Source organism: Hermetia illucens, chromosome 3, assembly GCF_905115235.1.
Source record: "Hermetia illucens chromosome 3, iHerIll2.2.curated.20191125, whole genome shotgun sequence".
Classification (NCBI taxonomy): domain Eukaryota; kingdom Metazoa; phylum Arthropoda; class Insecta; order Diptera; family Stratiomyidae; genus Hermetia; species Hermetia illucens.
In genome coordinates, this window is record NC_051851.1 from 58,214,914 (window position 1) to 58,235,290 (window position 20,377).

The window sequence follows — 20,377 nt, forward strand, 5'->3', positions numbered from 1 at the left end:
TTTTATGGACTTCTTTACTTTTGCGTAGCAAATAGATCCACTGATGTAAACCTAGGGGACAGTGAGATTTGGGCATACTGTTTTTAAATCAACAATATCACAGCGGAAGTTTGAATTTCTCGCAAACGTCGTTCGCTTTACAAAACTTCTTGTCTTGCGGGGAAGATTAGTCACTATTGCTCCTCTCAAAAGAAGTATGGGATGTTTTCGTCAAACTACCCATTCAGAGTTTATTTAGAAAACATGGAAAAAATCAAAGAGAAACTCCTACATTTCTAAAATGCAAAGACATAGGCTCTTGACAAAAACAAAGCCTTTGTTTCATACACACAAAAATAAAGTTGTTTTAATGCTCTCAAATCATCACTACGCTAAGCCCCCCCCCCCCCCCCCCCCCCCCAAAAAAAACAAAACAAAAAAACCACAAGTTATTATTACTTACTATGAAACCAGGAGAGGGACGCTCATATGACTAGCTTTGTCATCCATACACAATATCACAAATAACAACCCGGTTGTCAAGAATGCGTTCAAAAATCTTCATGGTATGGGAAAGTAACTGGATCAGACGATAATTCGAACATTCTGTTGGACTACCTTTCTTCTTCCATATTGGAACTGTGGTACTTTTTTGCCAGTCAGATGGTGTTTTACCTTCCTGAATAACCCGATTAAAGAATTTACTGAGCCACAGTTGTTGAATCCCAGCTCTTCGCTTTGCGGAGCTCAGATGCGATGTCGTCAGATCCTGTGGCTTTTTCCGATTTCATTTGTTTTATTGCTTCCTGCGTTAACAGTGAAGGCCATAGTGTTTTACGTAGGCACCTGTCGTGAGACTTAATCCTACGGTCCTCTTCAGACACGGATTGATTTGGTGACCACAATCAGAGCCCCGCTGAGACAAGCAACAACGGTACCAGTCTATACCAAGTGCATCGCTTAGCATTCATACTGGTGGATGCAAGAATTACCTAAATCTCTACCGAACTATGGAGTACGACACCCGTATTGATACGCAACACCACGTCGAGGCCCGAAGGTCTCTTCTCGCTTGAGCACAACCACAACCACTATGAAACTCCCACTAGGGGGGCCAACCGCAAATAACCGAGCTGTCCTCACATACAACAGGAGTTCACCAGAAGTATGTGAGTCCAAGGGCTTTCCCGGTTCCCATGGTGCCAGTATACCCCTGGTAAGGTTTTGTGACCAATTTGCCACTTCAGATGAGTCCCCGTGCAGACTCGGGTCTGATCGCCCTAATTAGGTCTTTGGAGCATTCGCCTACTGAATCACGGGCGGCAAACCAAAGTAATTACAGCGTCTCCCGGTGCCACCACTACGGAGGTTCTCCTCGACCACTTGGTTTTGGTTTGGCCGATAGGGTTGCCGCCCCATCTTCCTCGCCGCCACCTCTGAGCACCAAAGTGTAGTATCCTGCGCTAACAGGTGGAACTGCACTAAATATCGGCAATGATTGTGGAAGTGAAGGATGAGCAAATTCTTCATTTGAAATCTGTTCGAAGTATTCTCGCCATTCATCCGTCGCGGCTCGACGGTTGGTGAGCAAATTACCGTTCTTATCATTAACGCAACAGAAATGTTCAATATCCTGTATGCTTACGTGTCGTCTTTTGACAAGTCGATATAGATCTTCCTCGCTATCCCGAATCTCCAGTTTATCGTAAAGATTTTTATAATGGTCCGAGGTATTTCGGTGCCTAGACACAATTTAGTGTTCGGTTGTGTAGGTGAAAGAGTGAAAGGAATAAATCCATTTTTCCAAGATTCCCAGGAGTGGGGAGCTCCACGAAACTTTAAGACAGAACAGTAGAGTGACGTCTAAGAAAGTCGCGGTGAAGCTGAAGCGTATTCCAGGTAACGGCGAATGATAGCCAGTAGATGTGGTAACCACATATGTTCTAACTCCCGTACATCTCTCTTTGCAATTAGTATTAATATTAAGACCTGTGCGGGGTTCTCCCACTTTCAGGCGCGTGCCTTCGTCCAGATAAGAGAACGCTCGGCGGATGTATTATGGACGCAGATGCACTGAAATGTGCTTGGATGGCCATAGTTATATGCATGCCGATTAGGTGGGAATAAAACGTTACCTATGGATAAAAGTTACCTTTAGAAATAGTCTCAGAAATATAACCGAATTTAGAGACTGCTGGTGCAGTGCTTCAGAAATCTAGTACTGGGTAGGTTGTTTTTAGGAGTGAACAAGCGGGATCCCGGCTATCGATATACTACCTTGGTGGGGAGGGGAACCTTGGCTTGGTGTTATTAAATGTTACAAGTGCACTGGAGGGAGTAGAGTTGGTTCCATTGACGCACCTGTTCAGAGCTGCTTAATTTTTCCTAGATCGCCGAAAGAAAGCCTTATCGAAATCATCAGACGGGCTAAGCGCGGTATGAGCAGATACAAAGCGCTACAGTTCTTCAATAACACGATTGAGGAGCTCACTGAACCACAACGTGAGCCCCGAGCATATTGATATTAGGCAGGGACTGGGAAACTTGTAAAAAAGTAATAAAAATATGGAAGACAGATTAGAGGGTTAGCCAATTCTCATCGTCATTTGAATACCCTCTTGGGTAGAATCTAATAAATCCCTCCATTCCATTGAGTTCGAATCCGCCTTGAACGAAAAAGTGCTCATCGTGTGGAAAACGATATTGATGCGTAAAATTCTCCACGGTGTAATTCAATGTATGCACTAAAGTTTGAATTGCTGTCTTCCCATGAGAAGTTACCTTAGCCATTTTGATTTCTTAGGTTCTCAAGTAGTCTCGAATATTAAACTGGATAATCTTCGAATGGTAAATTGAAGTGAATGCTTCTCTAAGGACGTTGACTATCCTTAAATAGTCAAAATTTGATCTACCTCCATAGAATTTTTATACCTTTTAACTACTAATTTGAGTAACTTTTAAGTTCCAATTTGAAAGTCTTTTTGGGCAATTATTGCCGTTATAGACTTTCTGGGCTGGACCCTCCTCATCCATACGGATTAAGTGACTCGCTCCCCGTAACCTATTGAGCCGAATTTTATCCACAACCTGACGGTCATTGTACCGCTTATAGATTTCGTCGTTATGTATGCTGTGGAATCGTCCGTCCTCATGTAGGGGGTCAAAAATTCTGTGGAGGATTCTTCTCTCGAACGCGGCCAAGAGTTAGCAACTTTTCTTGCTCTCCGAGGAATACATGAGGACTGGCAAGGTCGTTGTCTTGTACAGTAAGAGGTTTGACCCTATGGTGAGACATTTCGGGCGAAAGAGTTTTTGTAAATTGAAATAGACTCTGTTGGCTGATTTCCCGGAAGTGAAGCCTCTTTGGTATGGGCCAATGATGTTCTGAGCATATGGGGCCTAGCAAGATAGCAACGTGATACCTCTATAATCGCTACCCTGCGTGATAACTCATTTTTATGCATGAGGCAGATACTGCCTCTTTCCCAGTCGTCAGGCATTGATTTCCTGTTCCACACCTTAAGCACAAGTTGATGAACCACTTGGTGTAATTAGTCGCCTCCATATTTAACCAATTCGGCTGTAATTCCATTAGCCAGATTTTTAGCCGATGAATTGTACGGACTGTTTCTCCTGTACTTGGTGTCAGTATTTGTCCGTCGTCTTCAGTTGACGGGACCTCCAACTCGCCGATGTTCTGGTTGTTCAGTAGCTCATCAAAGTACTCAACCCATCGCTCCAATATGCCCATTCTGTCAGAAATTAGATTTCCCTCTTCGTCTCGGCAGGATGAGCATCGAGGTGTATAAGGCTTCATCCAACTGACTTGTTGGTAAAACTTACGCGCCTGGTGCGATTGCTCCCTGTACTTTTCTAGTTCATAGACTTGTTGGTTTCCCCAGGCTTCCTTTTTCCGTCTGTGAAGTCGCTTTTCCGCTCGACGGAGTTCGTGATAAGTCTTTGCGCGTGAGGCGTTCTTTGAGAATGCAACATTACTTAGTATGCGGCATTCTTCCGTTCCATTGCTAGCTTACATTCATCGTCAAACCAGCCGTTCTGACTCCTTTTGCGGCTGGGGCCAAGTATGTTTGTGGCCGTATTTATGATAACGTTCTTCAGGTGATTGTGCAGATCATTTGTTGATGCTTCATCTCCAGATCCTCTGTTGACTGCGGTTATTACGGCATCCATTTCCCTCTTATAGATGTCGCGGAGGACTGTGTTGTGGATGGTTTCAGTATTAACTCTCACCTGATTGTCAGAGGGGACTCTAGGTGGTATTGTTATTCGAGCTCGGAGCACCATGCCAACGAGATAGTGATCCGAGTTTATATTGGCCTCCCTATATGTTCTGACATTCATCAAGGCTGAGAGGTGGCGGCGTTCGATCAACACGTGGTCAATTTGGTTGAAAGTGGTCCCATCTGGAGAGGCCCATGTATGTTTTTGGACCGCTTTCCGCGCAAACCAGATACTTCCAACAACCATTTCGTGTGACCATGCTAATTGAATAATCCGCAGTCCATTATCATTTGCTTGTTCGTGTAAGCTATGGGAGCCTACGTATCGCCTGGATATGGGCTCCTTCCCTACCTGGCTGTTAAAATCTCCAAGTATGATTTTGATATCATATCTGGCACAGGCTTCGAGAGTTCGTTCTACTGCCTCGTAGAATATATCCTTCTCCGACTCTGAAGTCTCCTCTGTAGGGGCGTGAACGTTAATGAGGCTTATATTTTTAAACTTGTCTCGCAAGCGCAGGGTGCATAGCCGTTCGCTTATGTTTTCAAAGCCGATAACAGCAGGTTTCATGTTTTGGCTGACTAAGAAACCTACTCCGAGCACATGGTTTACTGGATAACCGCTATAATATATGGTGTAGCGGCTCTTCTCCAGGAAACCGGTCCCTGTCCATCGCATCTCTTGCAACGCTGTTATATAAGCCCTATATTGGGACAGGGTATCGGCTAGCTGCTCATGAGCTTCATCTCTGTACAGGGAGCGAACGTTCCATGAGAAAATGCGCAAATCGTTAATCCGTTGTCATTACCGGATTCGTCGTTGTAAGATCCATCCTGTCCGAGGCTCCTTCCGCGGCTTCGTAACATCGGTTTTCAATGTAGGATTGTCAGCCCTACCCAACCCCCAACCTGAAGAACCAGTTGATACAATTTGTCCCGTTTTTAGGCGCGGGAGACTCGCCTTCATTCCTCTCCGTCTGCAGCTTTTCGGTATGAAAGAGAGAGATAGGATTTGGTAGTAGAGCTGTTGGTGTTGGTTCAGCAGGCATTTCCCAGGTTTTATGCTCCATCGTGGGTACCAATCCACGTTTCGCCCTGGGACCTATACTACCCTTTGATTTAAAACATATATGTCTTTCAGAGTTCCTGATCCTTGAGGGTATCCAAGTCTCATTGGAAGCCGGGAGGAGCATTCGAAAGGCAATCGTGGCATCGGGATAGTTCCCAGGAGATGACATCCGAGTTCCATCGGAACAAGTCGCTAAACTGGTGAAGTACAGTGAGAAGAGGACGTTACCACTTCTCCTCGACTGCGACACCAACTCACATCACGAAGTCTGGCGAAGGAGCGAAATCAATCGAAGAGGTGAGTACCTTACTGAATTTATTCATAGCAATAAGTTAGAAATACGTAAGTTCGGGAACATTCCAACATTTGTGACCAGCACTAGACAGGAGACACTAGACATAGCCTATGAGGATCTTTCTTGGTATTTTAGATTTGGCAGTAATCAATGCTTTCATCATTTTCAAACATATCAATCCCAATTTCAGCAAACTTAAATGGAAGTTTCCACAAGAACCTTCTTGGAGATTAATGAAACCTCACCTCGAAGAACGGATACGGAGTCCTGAACTTTGTAGAGGTATTCGATTGGAAGAGATGTTGAGAATATCAAACAATCTGCAAACCAAGCAAGCACAAGAGTAAGGTGCTGCCTTTGCCCAAGAGAAATGGACAGAAGGACAAAGCTCTACTGTAAGAGCTGCCTTCTACCTATTTGTGAAAAGCACCGCGGACGTCTATGCTGTAATTGCTACGAAACAATAAAAGTTGTACAAAACGTAATTCTAATTTGGGTTTTTATGTTCACAATTTCATATGCTTCCTAACTAGTATTTGAGTTTATTTGTAGAAAAATAAACTTTTATTCTACTAAATAAAAGTGAAAACCTTGTGTTTTTCATCGAAAAAAAAATTGATTTAAAAAGTTCGTTTCAAATTTTATTTTTTTGCTACCTAAGAAATATAATTCAAGTTTCGTCCAATTGTACCTTGTTGTGTTCAAAAATGGTTGAAGAACGTACAAATTAATAACAATATTAATAATATCTTAAATTTTATAATTTTCAAGGTTTGAAGAGGGGAAAAAGTATTATTCGTCAGTGTGAAGTTGCAGATCAATTCTCCTCTTCAGAACCATTAACCCATCAGATTCAAGTGGAAATCCCCGAAGATACTCTCTCCATTGTGAATGCTGGTGCCTTTAGAGGTTATGGTGAACACGAAAGAAACATCAATTAATTTTCTGTCAAAATCATTAGTGATTGCATCCGATTTCGCATGTTTCGTCTGAGTTGTGTGATTTTTCTATTTATTTAACTTACGATGACTTTTTAAAAATGTGATTATATATCTAAAAGGCGGGTAGAGAGTTAACGTAACTATTTTACTTTAAGACAATAAAATATTCATTCAAAAAATCGAGGAAAAAAGCAGCCGGCATAGAATGGGTGCATCAAAATCGAAGGATAGCCAATGTCAAATCAAACTACCAAAATTTTACCGCGCTAGAAAAGACCTGGATTTAACCATTTGTCCGGCCAGAATAGACAAAGTACATGTCGCAGGGTTAAGCAGAACTACCGAGGATTATGTGCAACGAGTGGCATCAAGGGTCTTCAGAGCGACTAACTTTCAGGATGTTATCGTCGAGTGCACAGAAGCTTGGGCTAGTTTGAATGAGTTGGGAATTTATAAAGACCTGCGAGTGCAAATCGACGTTAGTCAAGGAGCCAACGCTTCGCCAAATGGATACGAAGTCAGCTTCATCGGGACGGAATTGCCTCGAGTGGTGGGAGCGGTTGGAACAGAAGTTGGCCAGAACGAGGGCTCCATGACTTTTGATTTAACTACACCTAACGTGCTGGGACGCGGGGAACGTGCAACGCTACACGGAAGCTACTCCAACAGCAAAAGGACGGATCTCACACTGAGGATTTCTAAACCCTATCTGCATACGGTTTTAGGTGACTACAAGCCAGAAGTCGCTGTTGAAGTATTCAGACAGGCAGCCATGGTGCCAATAAGTGCGTACAAGACCGAAAACTTCGGAATGTTAGCCGAATTTAAAATGTTATTTCCTCTGAATTGGCGAGTTTCACACTCTTTCCAGTACGAAATGTCATTTCGTGAGTTGTATGCCCTTGGAAAGCAGTCCCCGTTCTTTATCTCCCAAAACTGCGGACCAAGGATGGCTAGTCTACTACGGCATATTGCCTCCATAGACATGCGGGACAATCGAATCTTCCCGACACGAGGCGCCCATATGAAATGTACAACTGAATATTGCGGTTTGGGTGGAAATCTCTCTTATTTGCTGGGGAACCTACACGCTGAGGTGAGTTTTCCACTTTTCGCTGGCTTGTCTGCCCAGTTTGTGGGTCGTGCGGGAGTGATTAGAAACATCGGCAAAAATCAGCCGGAACCACCGATTAGCAGCCTTTTTACTCTAGGCGGTCCCTTAACACTGAGGGGATTTCAATTCGGCGGTGTCGGCCCCCACTGTGATGGATACGCGATGGGAATGCATTCCTATTGGGCGACGGCCTTTCATTTATGGGCGCCGCTACCTTTCTATTCGTATTTAGGTCGATTCGGAGATAATTTTAGATCGCACTTATTTTACAATTTCGGAAATTGCGATTCGTTTAGTGTAAATAATCTGCGAGCTGCGGCTGGCTTCGGGGTAGCAATGCGAATTGGAGAACGCGCTCGTATCGAGTGCAATTACTGTTATCCATTAAACAAGGAAAAGAATGACCGGACCCAACCAGGACTGCAGTTCGGGATCGGTTATGAATTCATTTAGAGAAAAATCAACACAAATTAGTTAGAATTGTAGTAGTCTGCTCTTTTTTATTAGAAGGTAGTCATATTTATATTGGAAATGTCTGATAACAGACGAATAAACAGTTGTTTTGTTGGAATAAGTTTTGTTTTCATTTTTGCTTGGTTAAAATTTCATAGAAAGATTGACACTGGAGACATACTAGTCTCAATAGATTGGGCACAATGTAAATTTCACTATACGCGGGAAGATTGGAAGGCATCGTTTTTAAATGTGTTTTTCCTAAAAAGATGGGAATTTTCAAGAAAACTAACCACAAGCTTAACTTGTCCTAAGGGCGTAGTATTTTTATCCACTAAGTGACGACAGAGGTTTTTCCAACCCAGTAGCTTCCTTTTCATATTCTGGGTTAACATTTGTGGGGGAAAGGTTATACAGTCAACTAGCAACGCCTTAGCAGGCTTACTGTTTATAAGAATAATTTATTCGGCTTAACTGTTTTCAGATTTATTATATCAATTTTTGGACTCTGCTACTTTCATCGCCTATTTGTCGATAACGCTGCCACTCTTGCCATGGAAAGAATCGTGGTAAGAGCAGAAGCATCATGCGTAAATTCGGCTATTTTTCTTTCGCCACAGGATTGGTATACAAAAGAAATAGTGTTGGATCCAAAACAATGCCCTGTATTTTTTCCTTGTATTTCACTCTAAATGACCACTCAGCCACATAAGATCTTAAAATCTCGAAAAATTATCAGCGCAGCGACTAGACAAAAACAAAAACAAATCATACGGGTCAATATAGCTTATCCGAACTAAAGCCAAATTATTTGGAAAGCTAATTCTGAAGGCGAGTGGGATGGACGAGAAAGGATTAGCCCTTTGCCTATTCAAGTATCTACGCAGCGAGTGGCTTCCGTCTTCCTTTCCTCTTCAACGGGGGTGGCAGTTGAAATGGTGACACTGCAGCGGCCCACCCCGAGCTAAACGTTCGCCCCTCTGCCGCTTCCAATATAATGAGGGGAACACTAAATAAATAATAAATAATATTGTAAAAAATTCTTCTAACTCAGCGAATTTTCAATTCTTGGCAAATATAAATCCACTTAGATACTTTCAAATTGCAATTTCATGGACAACTTAGTTGTTATAATATTGGTGTACACTGGTTTCGCCTGTTGTTTATCTTATGATCATTTGTTCAAAATTGTGTGGTAACTTTCATTTTTGAAAGTTTTTTTGTAAAACAAAACCTTATTAAAATCGATTCACTGTCTGTCTGTCACAGGCACTTTTCTCCGAAACGGCTAAACCGAGCCGAACGAAACTTAGTGGACAAATGGGAACTATGAAATCCCAAGCATAAAGTGAGTGACATACATCTTATAATAATAATAACAATCGTTGGGGCATTAATCCAATTGAATCAGGGTTTTGAAGTGTGTTAGAGCACTCCATTCAAGACCGTCACGGCACACTACAGGATTATAGTACCCTGTAGGAGGCAATGTGGTTAGCATTGCGCTCGCTCGCGATTATTACCCCGATTTGACTCAGGTACTCATTCACAGCTGAGTCGACTGGTATCCGACGTCAAATCACTATATAAACCCCACTGTCACTAGTGAGATTTGAACCGCGACCTTCCGTTCGACAGCCTTGTGCTCTAACCACTCAGCTATCCAGACACTAAATTTATGCGGGGTTTAAAGGAGGTTCTCCATGCATGCAAAGGGGGGATGTTAAATTTTTTTTCAATCAATGTAGTCATATATCAAATGAAAGGTCTCCATTATTGCTTTTCGAAATTGGCATTACTTTTAATGTAAATTTCAAAACGAGCGAGTAAAGAGGCAAAATGTGCACACTTAAAGTGAGACAGGAATCATTTTCAGAAACTACCGAACGCAAAAATCTGAAAAAAATCAGGGTGGTGCGCTTATATGAAATCTAGGCCTCAAAATATCTCCCATTCCGATATCTGCTCAAATAAACTTATTTATAGTAGAATACCAACTTTTAAAGTTGCCTGGATAACCCCCTTAAGTTCATCCCAGGAGTACCAAGTTTTGCAACAGCCTAGAGGACAGAATCGCGCATAATACTGAAATGTAAATCCGGTTATTACTACCAAAGCTATAGCAATTCAAACTTATCAATCTCACGCAAATTTACTGCAGCTTACGCCATTCAAATAAGATGATGATAGAGAACAATATCAAGTTTTATGGAAATCTGGTTATTAGTGTCAAAGTTATAACAATTCAAGCTTATCAACTTCGTGCGAATTTACCATGCAAATAAGGTGCTGATGTTATAATTAAGGAGAATAATTGACATTCGAGTGAAATATTAAAATTCCATTCATGAAGAATCCATTTCTCCCCAGCCGTTTTTTGTATCTGTTGGTTAGTTTCTTCACATTTGTTAATAATATTGAACTCCTAGTGTGTTTGAGGTTGACAGTTATCAATACCAATAGCTGCAGTTTTCAAACGACAGTAAAACCTCTCTAAATCGAATTCTTATTTGTCAGGAAAAATGGGATCGGTTGCAGGGATTTCGATTTCTTGGAATCTAGTGTTAAACAATTTTTCCTCAATTTTTTTTTTTCTTTTAAGGGGAGATTCATTTTCGTTGCTACTCTTCGTACTTTCATTTGACGGGCTACATAAATCATTTAGGCATTTTGAATGATTTCGTCGCTTAATGCAGTTTTTTCTTATCAACAGAAGTGCGACCATGTTCATTATGTATGCGTCTCGCTGCTAAAAATTTAATGAAATGATAACATTTGTGATTAAACACTCGTTATTTATCATAAATCTGCATGAGTTTTAATTTTTTTTTGTCTCAGATGGACAGCATCGTTTAATTTCTATCACATCCCATACTCCATGTGGGACTTCTTTAAAAATTCTCGTGCCTATTGGCAATTTAATGGAAAGAATCGAATTTACTATTTTGAAATTGAACAATTCATCCTTCGGAAAAAAGGCCCCGTCTTGCACTTGATTGGCTGATTTTTGAACAATTATTTCTATCGATGAGTGATTTGGACTCTTCGTCCATTGTGGTTTACCATTTCTGCACGTTGAGACACTGAATTTTCTGGTAGTTTCATGTTTCGATCGAGGATCGCTCCTCGTATTACTTCTCAGAAGGAGGTTCGAGTTAATTTAATACATATAGACAATTTTAATTGTACAGTTGTTTATTATCTTGTTAAATATCTAAAACCCTGCATTCCGACGGTTTTATTTCTCGCCTTTCTGTGCTCTTGAATCAACCTACAGCGCTTCTTCATTGGAACATAGGCGAAGATTTATTATTTACTCTGTGGTTCGCCACATTTGAGATTCTGCTATTCTACAGCTCGGCTACCTACTTTTTCTTATCATTTGAGAATATAAAGCGTTAATTGCTTTGCCCTACATCTTAAGTTCCCGGCCACAACAGGAGTTCTATTGCCTCGTTCGCTTATTCTGATTAGCTTTCTTCTTGTGCAGGGTACACCATAGGAAACCTGTCTCCTCGCCCGTGAGTAGGTACCACATTCTTGCTTCTCTCTATCTTGGGGCTCGGGGGGAATCTACCCTCTTATCAGGCCGACCTACATATTAATATTATATTATCTGATCATTGTATCGCTGGAACATTATTTCAGTATCAGTTAGTTCTACTAAGAGTTATAATTGGTACCTGTTTGTATCTCCAATATCCTCTTCTCCAACATTTTCCACATTCTGTATTTCCCCATACGATATGTTAACGAGGGAACATTTTATGGCTAAAAGCCCACACAGCCTTATTTCTTTGGTATCTACTATATCGCGTAGTATATTCGTCAATTGATACAGGACAGTTTCAATATGCTTTAGTTTCAATGTAGTTGCCCTTCTTAATTGTTTCCAGAGCGAAGGATGTTAAGCAAGTCGGTCTGAAACATTTAGAGTAAGAAGAATAAAATGAAAATCAATCTTCGCTACCTTCATGCTCCTAATATATGTTCCTATACTTTACCACCCACAAGAAGAGACATAGAATGGTTTTTAGCCCCCTTTCGATAGGTGTTACGAATTTAATATCTGCTTCGGATAACAGAATACCCTGGTTGCTGGTGGTGGTATTGTCCTCCATAGGAAACCTGGGAAATAATGAAATGAGTTTTAAGAAGTAGGTTCAGGTGTCCTCTTCATTCTCGATAAACGTCTCAGCTTTTTTTTCGGGTGAGTCAATGGTTAGAGCGCTAGACTGTTGTATGGAAGCTGCTGATTCAAATCTAAATTGTCTCCAACAGGGTACCGTCATCCTGTATGCATTCTAACACACTTCAAAGCCGACATTCAATTGGGTTACCAAGCAAATTTTTATTATTATTCCTTTTTCAGTAGACGCTGCGATTTTCCTGAAATGCCGAATAAGAATTTTTTATTTCCCATATTTCGATATTTCGAGAACTAGTTGTCCTCTTCCTCAGTGAGTTTGTCGAAAGCCTTCTCATAGGTTTCGAAAAAAAATTCGGCAGTGTGAACAGGGAGAATATGTGGAATGCTATACACAAGGGGGCCATTTAATCTGGCACTGGAAGATGTTATGCGAATATTGCTTGTGCACATAAAACACGCGCGGGACTTATAGAACATTTATGGACGAAAATATCAGCAAAGGAGATTTTTACAAACCTTGACAAAACAGCAAAGGAAATTGGTCTACGAATTATCGAAAACAAGACGAAAATTATGACGCAAACAACAAAAAGGACGCCCGTAAAACCAAATATAACAAGCCGGAAAACCGGAAGCTCGGCGCTTCAGGTATGAAAGGTTTTCTTCTGTGAATATATTTGAGTGCAGAACTATCCAATTTTTACGTAACCCGTTATGTATATGCTGAGTACCATATACCATATATAAGATATTTTCCTTTGTCTTGCTAGGCCCGATAGTCCTTTACATACAGAACATCTTCGGCCTATACCAAAGAGGCTTCAGTCCAGGCAAATAAGCAACAGATCAGATTTTCTCTGAGCCGCAAGTGATGGAAAAACTTTTGGAATATGGGCATCACTTGCACTATCTTTTCATCGACCTCAAGGCCGCCTAAGACAGCATATCCAGGATAAAACTGTACACGACCATGAGAGAATTCAGTATCCGGACGAAATTGATAAGACTGACTAGGCTGACCCTGACCAATGTGCGAGGCCAGATAAAAGCAACAAGATCACTATCGAGACCATTCAACATCAACAACGGTCTAAGACAAGGAGATGCCCTATTATGCGTCCACTTCAACCTGGCCCTAGAGAAAGTGATTCGCGATTTAAACGTAAATGCGACAAAATGATACGTGATGCTGAGGTAAATGCAAGGGGCACGATCCTCTATAAGTCCACCCAATTACTGATCTATGCTGACGATCTCGACATCATGGGAAGAACGACCCGAGACATACAAACGTGTCACCATAGGGTGGAAACTCTTACTGTACAAGACAATGATCTTGTCAGTCCTCATTTATTCCTCGGAGACCTGGGTTTTTAGCAATAAAAATTGTGAACTATTGACCGGCCTCCAAGAGGAGGATGGACGATTCCGTAGCCTACATAACGACGAAATCTATGAGCGATACTATGACCGTCTGTGGATAAAAGTCGGCTCAACAGGTTGCGGTGGGCGGGATGAGGATGATCCAGCCCGGAAAGTCTATAGGAGCAAATCTATGGTAGAAAAAGAATACAGACAGAAGGCAGACCCTGCCTGAGATGGAGCGATGTTCTATTTTCGACCATCCGTGCGCTCGAAATACAGCAACAAACATTAAAGACTTCTGCTCGCTACGTAAATGCCCACTTTTATTTTGCCTGTGTCGGTCCGCTTAGGCAAAATCCATTTAACTGTACACGAGCAAAACATACACGTAGCAATGTAATGTTAAGATTTCGAGGGCTATAGAGAGTTATAGGATATTTCAAGGTCAAATGGTTTTGGGTGAACATTTTGAAGGAAAACTAATATTTTCATTTAAAATGAAGAATTTTAGTATTGTGGAAGCAGGGGAAAAATACAGGAAATTGAAAATGGCGATTATAGAAATAATAAAAATATTATGGAGTAGGAGGGAGTGAACTCTTGGCCGCGTTCGAGAAAAGAATCCTCCGAAGAATTTTTGGCGCTCTACATAACGACGAAATCTATGAGCGATACCATGGCCGTCAGGTTGTGGATAAAATCCGGTTCAATAGGTTACGGTGGGCGGGTCACTTAATCCGGATGCAAGAGGTTAATCCAGTCCGAAAGTCTATAAGGGCAATATCTATGGTAGAAAAAGAAGACGAGGGAGACCCTGCCTAAGGTAGAGCGATGGCGCAGGTCAGGACGCTTTTAGGGATATCGAATTGGTGGACCTCGGCGCAAAACTGGGATGTCTGGAGTTCCTAATTAAGGCAGGCCTAGACCGGATACCGGTTGTTGCGCCGTTGATAATGATGAGCAAGGAAAGGGGAAATGATGCTAACAATTAAATGGATTTCACCACCAACCTGACACAAAGCAACGGAAAAATGAAGATGATCCACATATCTTAAAATCGTTCCCCGTTTTCTTTTACTGCTGACTCCTAGCAAGTAAGGTCCTGATTCCACCAAGATCAACATTAGTCGATCGATATGAATATTATTTTGCTACACCTTCATTCACTAAAACAGAGTAGCCTGACACTTTCATATGAATTTACTTGGAAGAGTCAGTTACTAATTCTTAGGCAGTTATGAAAAGTGCTCGATATGAATTGTCATTTTTGTGTGTAACGAGACGGATGATGAAAATCGTTTAAAGCTAAAATCAAATTAAAACTGCAGGTATGGCCAAGGCTGTGAGGAGTCAACCTATAACAGTTGAGGTTTGTAGCAGGTCAATCGACTGGACATCATACAAAGACATGTGAGTAATGAATTATCATATAAATATAATATTTCTAGTTCGAATCTGAAAAATGCAATATATTTAGTCGGCTTCCAAATAGTAAACCTTGGAGTGAACACGATTGGCTTATTCACGAGAAGATTTTTAACCGTCTTGCGACACCAAAGAAACGATTAGAACCTGCTCCTATAGTAAGCATGGAATTTATCCCTTAGTTCAATTGTCTTATGTTGATTTTCAATGGATATGGTTCTACCCTTTGCCTAGGTCCGAAAAAAAGTTCCACTAGAAAAACTACTTCCACGCATCCTAGAACTATCCCGACCAAGGAGTCGACGGAAAGAAATTAAAAAACCTCTTTTCGCTATGAAAATCTAACTGGTTTTGGAAGATGTTTTGCATCAGGAAAATTTGATCTGTCTTATAAGGTCGCATATTCAAGCCGGTACCTATTGTAGAATGTTACCAATATAAGACTTCAGCAGAATAGCTTGCAATTAGCCTGGTTTTATTTCAAAACAAAGTTCCCGGGCTAGTGGATACATGTATATTGAAGAAGCGGACATTAGTTAATTAAAACGAAAATTAGAACTTTCAAATGTAGACCCAGTCTATTTGTGGAGAGCAGTAAGTCCTCTTATTCCAAAGTTACAGATTGTTATCTCTCATTATACGTATAAAAGTTTTAAGTATCACATACTTTATTACTGGAATCTTATTTTTGGAAAGGGATAGCAGCATTAGCTACTAACAACCCAATTTCTGGTTTCAACCTGGGCACGGGGGAAAATGAACATTCCTTTTCTAAGACACATTATTTCATTTTCTTCTACACCACAATGACCAGGTACCAAGAGCAATTCCACTGTCTTGAATCTAGAAATATAGTTCAATCGGTTTCTTACATTTCTGAGCGATTTTTCAAGTGATCAAAGTACTGCTTAGCGCCTCCAATACAGGTTCACTATCACTACAATTGCGATGCGCTTGGCCGTCAACCGCTTCGTAATCACCCTGCTGCCCTTAAGATCGCATACGCTCCAACCTGAAAGACCATTGCATATTGTCCCAAAGTAAAAGCCCAAATCTAATTTTACACTAAGTTGCCGGGAAATGGTAAAAAAAACCCAACAGAATTCTCTTGGCCTTAGTGGCAAATAAAGAAATATGAAAGTAATAATAAATATATAATCGCTTCAAAAGATACTTTTAACTTAAATTATTATCATAATTGAAACTATTTACTTTTCGCTTTATATATTTTTTTCCTTTTTTTTACAAAACCACCCTAGGAAGAAAAAGTAATAATAATATTGTAATATTAACAAACAGACAAAGAATAATAACATATGTATGTATAAGTTACAACTGGAGGCAAAAGCAGCACCCGTTTAATATGTACATATTTACAAATCCCCACCAAGAAACAAATGGCAAAACTGAGCAAGGCCGCCGCTAACCGGCATCCCGCAGACACCAGTACCAGGATTTATCTTTTTCACCCCGCTTAATATCAATTGCTCTCGCTCTGGAGTATCTCCAGTCGAATTCCGGAGCCCCACAGTCAAGTTCGGGGGATATTCTGTCCGTGGCCCGCCTATGTATATGATACATAACTGGATCACCGGCAGAATCAAGAATTAGACCATTTCTGTCAAGATAAACGCACGCTTCGGAAGGAATGAGGCCTGACATGAGAGTTTTCTCGAAATACCTATCATTTGGGTGAAACGGCTGCGAAACCCAAGGGTTCTCGCCATGTGAAACAGATCACATATATGATTCCGAATCAACCTGATCTTTATTAGTTACATAATGCTCATAGTTTGACGAAGCAGTCCTATTAAGCCTCGTGCAAGCACGCAGACATTTCCTTTCAAAGATCTTTATTTTCTCCATTTGGCTAGCACTCAAATTAAACCTGATAAGACATCCGTAGCTGCGCACCGGCCTGAACGTATGGACAAATAAATGAAGTTGATAAATAAATAAACAGGAAAGACAGCTCTTGAGGTAAAGTGACGGCTTTTAATGTAGGAAATATATAGTTCTGCTTCTTTCTAATCGTAAAGCTAGATATATGCTAGTACTGATGGTCATCTTGAACGTCTGTTGCTCGTAGTTGAAATGTTAAACAGTGACATTCGAGTGGTTCAGACAATAGTCGAATGCAAACTATGGCCAAGACAGATATCTATAAGTGCCTAAGTATTCTGCGAGGAATTCATGCTTGAGGTGGTGAATTGGAGGATGCTCTGCTCTCTGAATTCCCACAAAACGTTTGAAACTTGTTATGGGGAAGAAAAAAATAAGTAAATGCTTTCGCTATCCCTATCTGCAAAGCGTCTAGCACTAGATGTACACTATTTTGTTAAAATTCCGAACTTGCCCAGTATCAGATTACGACTGACTCCAGCTAACTTTAAAGAAATCGATCCAGGACTGTATTGATAAGTGATAGTTGAAGGCAATACACTGTCGATACGTGAATTGACTCTGGCAGTTGTTCATCTATTTCTATTTTTTGAATAGATGGTTTTGTGCTGGGGATCTCTTTACTCCTGATGGTCAAAGTGTAGTATAGGGCCCCGGGGCGAAACTTGGATTGGTACACACGATAAAGCATAAAACCTGCGGAAACGCCTGCTGAACCAACACCAACAGCTCTACTACAAAACCCTATCTCCTCCTCCACGTGGTGAACGCTGGCAGTTTTTTCTTAACGAAAAGCTGCAGATGGAGAAGGATGAAGGCAAGTCTCCCGCGCCTAAACACGGGAGAAATTATACCAACTGGTCCTCCAGGTCAGTAGGACTGACAACCCTACACGGAAAACCAACGTTACGGAGCCACCGAAGCACCCTCGGACAGGATGGACTTTACAAAGAGTACCCGGCAACGACAACCGAATAAGGGTTTGCGCATTTTCTCATGGAACGTGCGTTCCCTGTACAGAGATGGAGTTGCCAAGCAGTTAGCCGATACCAATATAGGGCTAAAGTTACAGCATTACAGAAAATGCGTTGAACAGGGACCGGTTTCCTGGAGGAGAGCCACTACACCATATATTATAGTGGCCACGCAGTAAATCACGCGCTCGAAGTAGGTTTCTTAGCTAGTCAACAAAATGAAACCTGTTATTATCAGCTTTGAAAACAAAAGCGAACGGCTATGGACTCTGCGCCTACGAGACAAATTTTGAAATACAAGCCTCATTAACGTTCACGCCCCTACAGAGGAGACTGCAGAGTCGGATAAGGATACTTTTTACGAGGCAGTAGAACGAACCCTCGAAGCCTGATATCAAAATCATACTTGGGGATTTCAACAGTCAAGTAAGGGCGGAGCCTGTATTCAACAGATACGTTGGCTCTGAAGAATTTTTGGCCCCCTACATGAGGATGGACGATTCCGTCCGTCTACATAACGACAAAATCAATGAGCGATATCATAACCATCAGGTTGTAGATAAAATCCGGCTCAATAGGTTGAAGTGGGCGGATCACCTAATCCGTATGGATGAGGATGATCCAGCCCGAAAAGTCTATAAAGAAGACAAGGCAGACCCTGCCTGAGGTGGAACGATGGTGTAGGCCAGGGCGCCAGGCAGCTTTTAGGGATATCGAATTGATGGACCTCGGCGCAAAACCGAAATGTCTGGGGTTCCTTATTAAGGCAGGCCTAGACCGGCCGTTCATGATGACGATGAGTCGCGTGGGCAGCACCGCGTCACTGCGTGCTTAGTAACCATTTCCGTATTTTTTTTAGATTCCTACAAACTTTCCAAAGTAAACAGGCGGTATCCGCTGTCGAAGTTAATTAAACGTTTAAGGTAGTTTTGCATACTCTGCTGAGTTTTTATTGTCCAGAGCTCTGTTTACAATACAGATTTTGTTTTTATGGATCATTTCTAGGATACGTGTCGGAATCTTGTATCGATAAACTGGCTTGTGAATAATCGTGCAGCCAGGTAGGGGTTGTCGTTGAACCTTTCAATTGTAAAGCTAATGTCACGTTTCGCGTTCAGAGGTGTTTGTATGATTGAGAGCTTATGTATTTCCGATATTTTAACCAGTTTGTAGATTTGCACGTTAGAGTTTTTGGATCACTTTCTTTAGAACGCAGTTTAAACGTTAATTTGATGACACTAGAGTTATCTGGACGGATGGTACCTTACCCTCAGGATGTTTTGTAACGTAGAATGTGAATTCTTTGATGCTGAAGTTGTATTTATTCATTAGGTGTATTTCAGAGATGAGAATGATATATTTTTCGTCATTATTAAGGACTCGACACTCGATTTTTTTTTTCGTTTATACCAGTGCAGCATTACTTCCAGCGCATGGGCGGCACTCTCGGCACAAGCAAGTGGTGGTCCCGGGCAAGCTTTTCCTCCTGAGTCGGGGATCTCTCTCTCTTTTCCGTCCTGTCCGACAACAAAGCCATACGCGTATTCCAACCTCGCCCAGTGAATTTAATGAGTTGAATTGTTTGTTTTATTTATATTTCTAATAAAAGGAATTACTTAACTTGTACCCTGCGCTCTCTTTCATTCGGCCCTCGATTACCCCGGCACTTAGTCTATACACTGATCCCTATCTTAAACTTCAACTAACATCAATCTGCAGAGTCGCTTAGATCTCTCATATGGTCCACCAAAGTTGGCACATTTCTCTGCACTTGCATCTTCCTTGTTTATTTGGCAGGTTGATGTTAAATTCAGATCGCCGTAAATCACCTAAAGGCTTGGCAATTTGTAATAAGCTTTGCCGCAAAACCTCATGTGCTGCTGTGGCGGACTGCGCCAGGATTGTATCGGTGGGGTTTTTCATGCTGTCTTGGCTGATGGGCGTAGAATATCATTTCTCTACTACACTGAGGATATCTGTTTGCTCATTCATCGAATCATGGGTCTTGGCAAGCAGTGTGGGACTGAAGATGAAACACTAACAAAACTAATGTTCTTAGTTCGACTGTTTATCGTACACTTCCTACTTGCATTAATGGCCAAAACATCGAAGGCTTGGAACAATCTGTACATCGAGCTGACGTTGTTTTTGCCGACACCGGCCGGCACTAAACTTAATGCCACTTGACATATTTTCTTAAGGGGGTCACCCCATGTAAAGGTCGTTCTTTTGGCTTTTTTTAGAATTTTTTTGTGAAGAACCGGAGAAAGATACAAATATTTTCACTATAGATTCATTGATATCTTGAGCGTGCACAGTAATCTTTCCAGCCCGATCACATAGTTCGTTATTGAAACACAGGGCAATCTATATACCCATCTCCAAAAAAGATGTTTTTCTGCTGCCACGCTAGAGGGCGTTGCGACCATCTTAGAGAAAACGGAAACGGCATTTTAACGTAGAGACTTA

General features: G+C 41.4%; 1 protein-coding gene across 1 annotated transcript; it reads left to right on the plus strand.

Annotated features, from left to right (window-relative positions):
- The first annotated feature begins 6,730 nt into the window (after positions 1–6,730).
- Positions 6,731–8,092, plus strand: LOC119652025 (SAM50-like protein CG7639). The gene has a single exon (XM_038055959.1). The coding sequence runs from the start codon at positions 6,731–6,733 to the stop codon at positions 8,090–8,092; it is 1,362 nt and encodes a 453-aa protein (XP_037911887.1).
- The last annotated feature ends 12,285 nt before the right edge of the window (positions 8,093–20,377 follow it).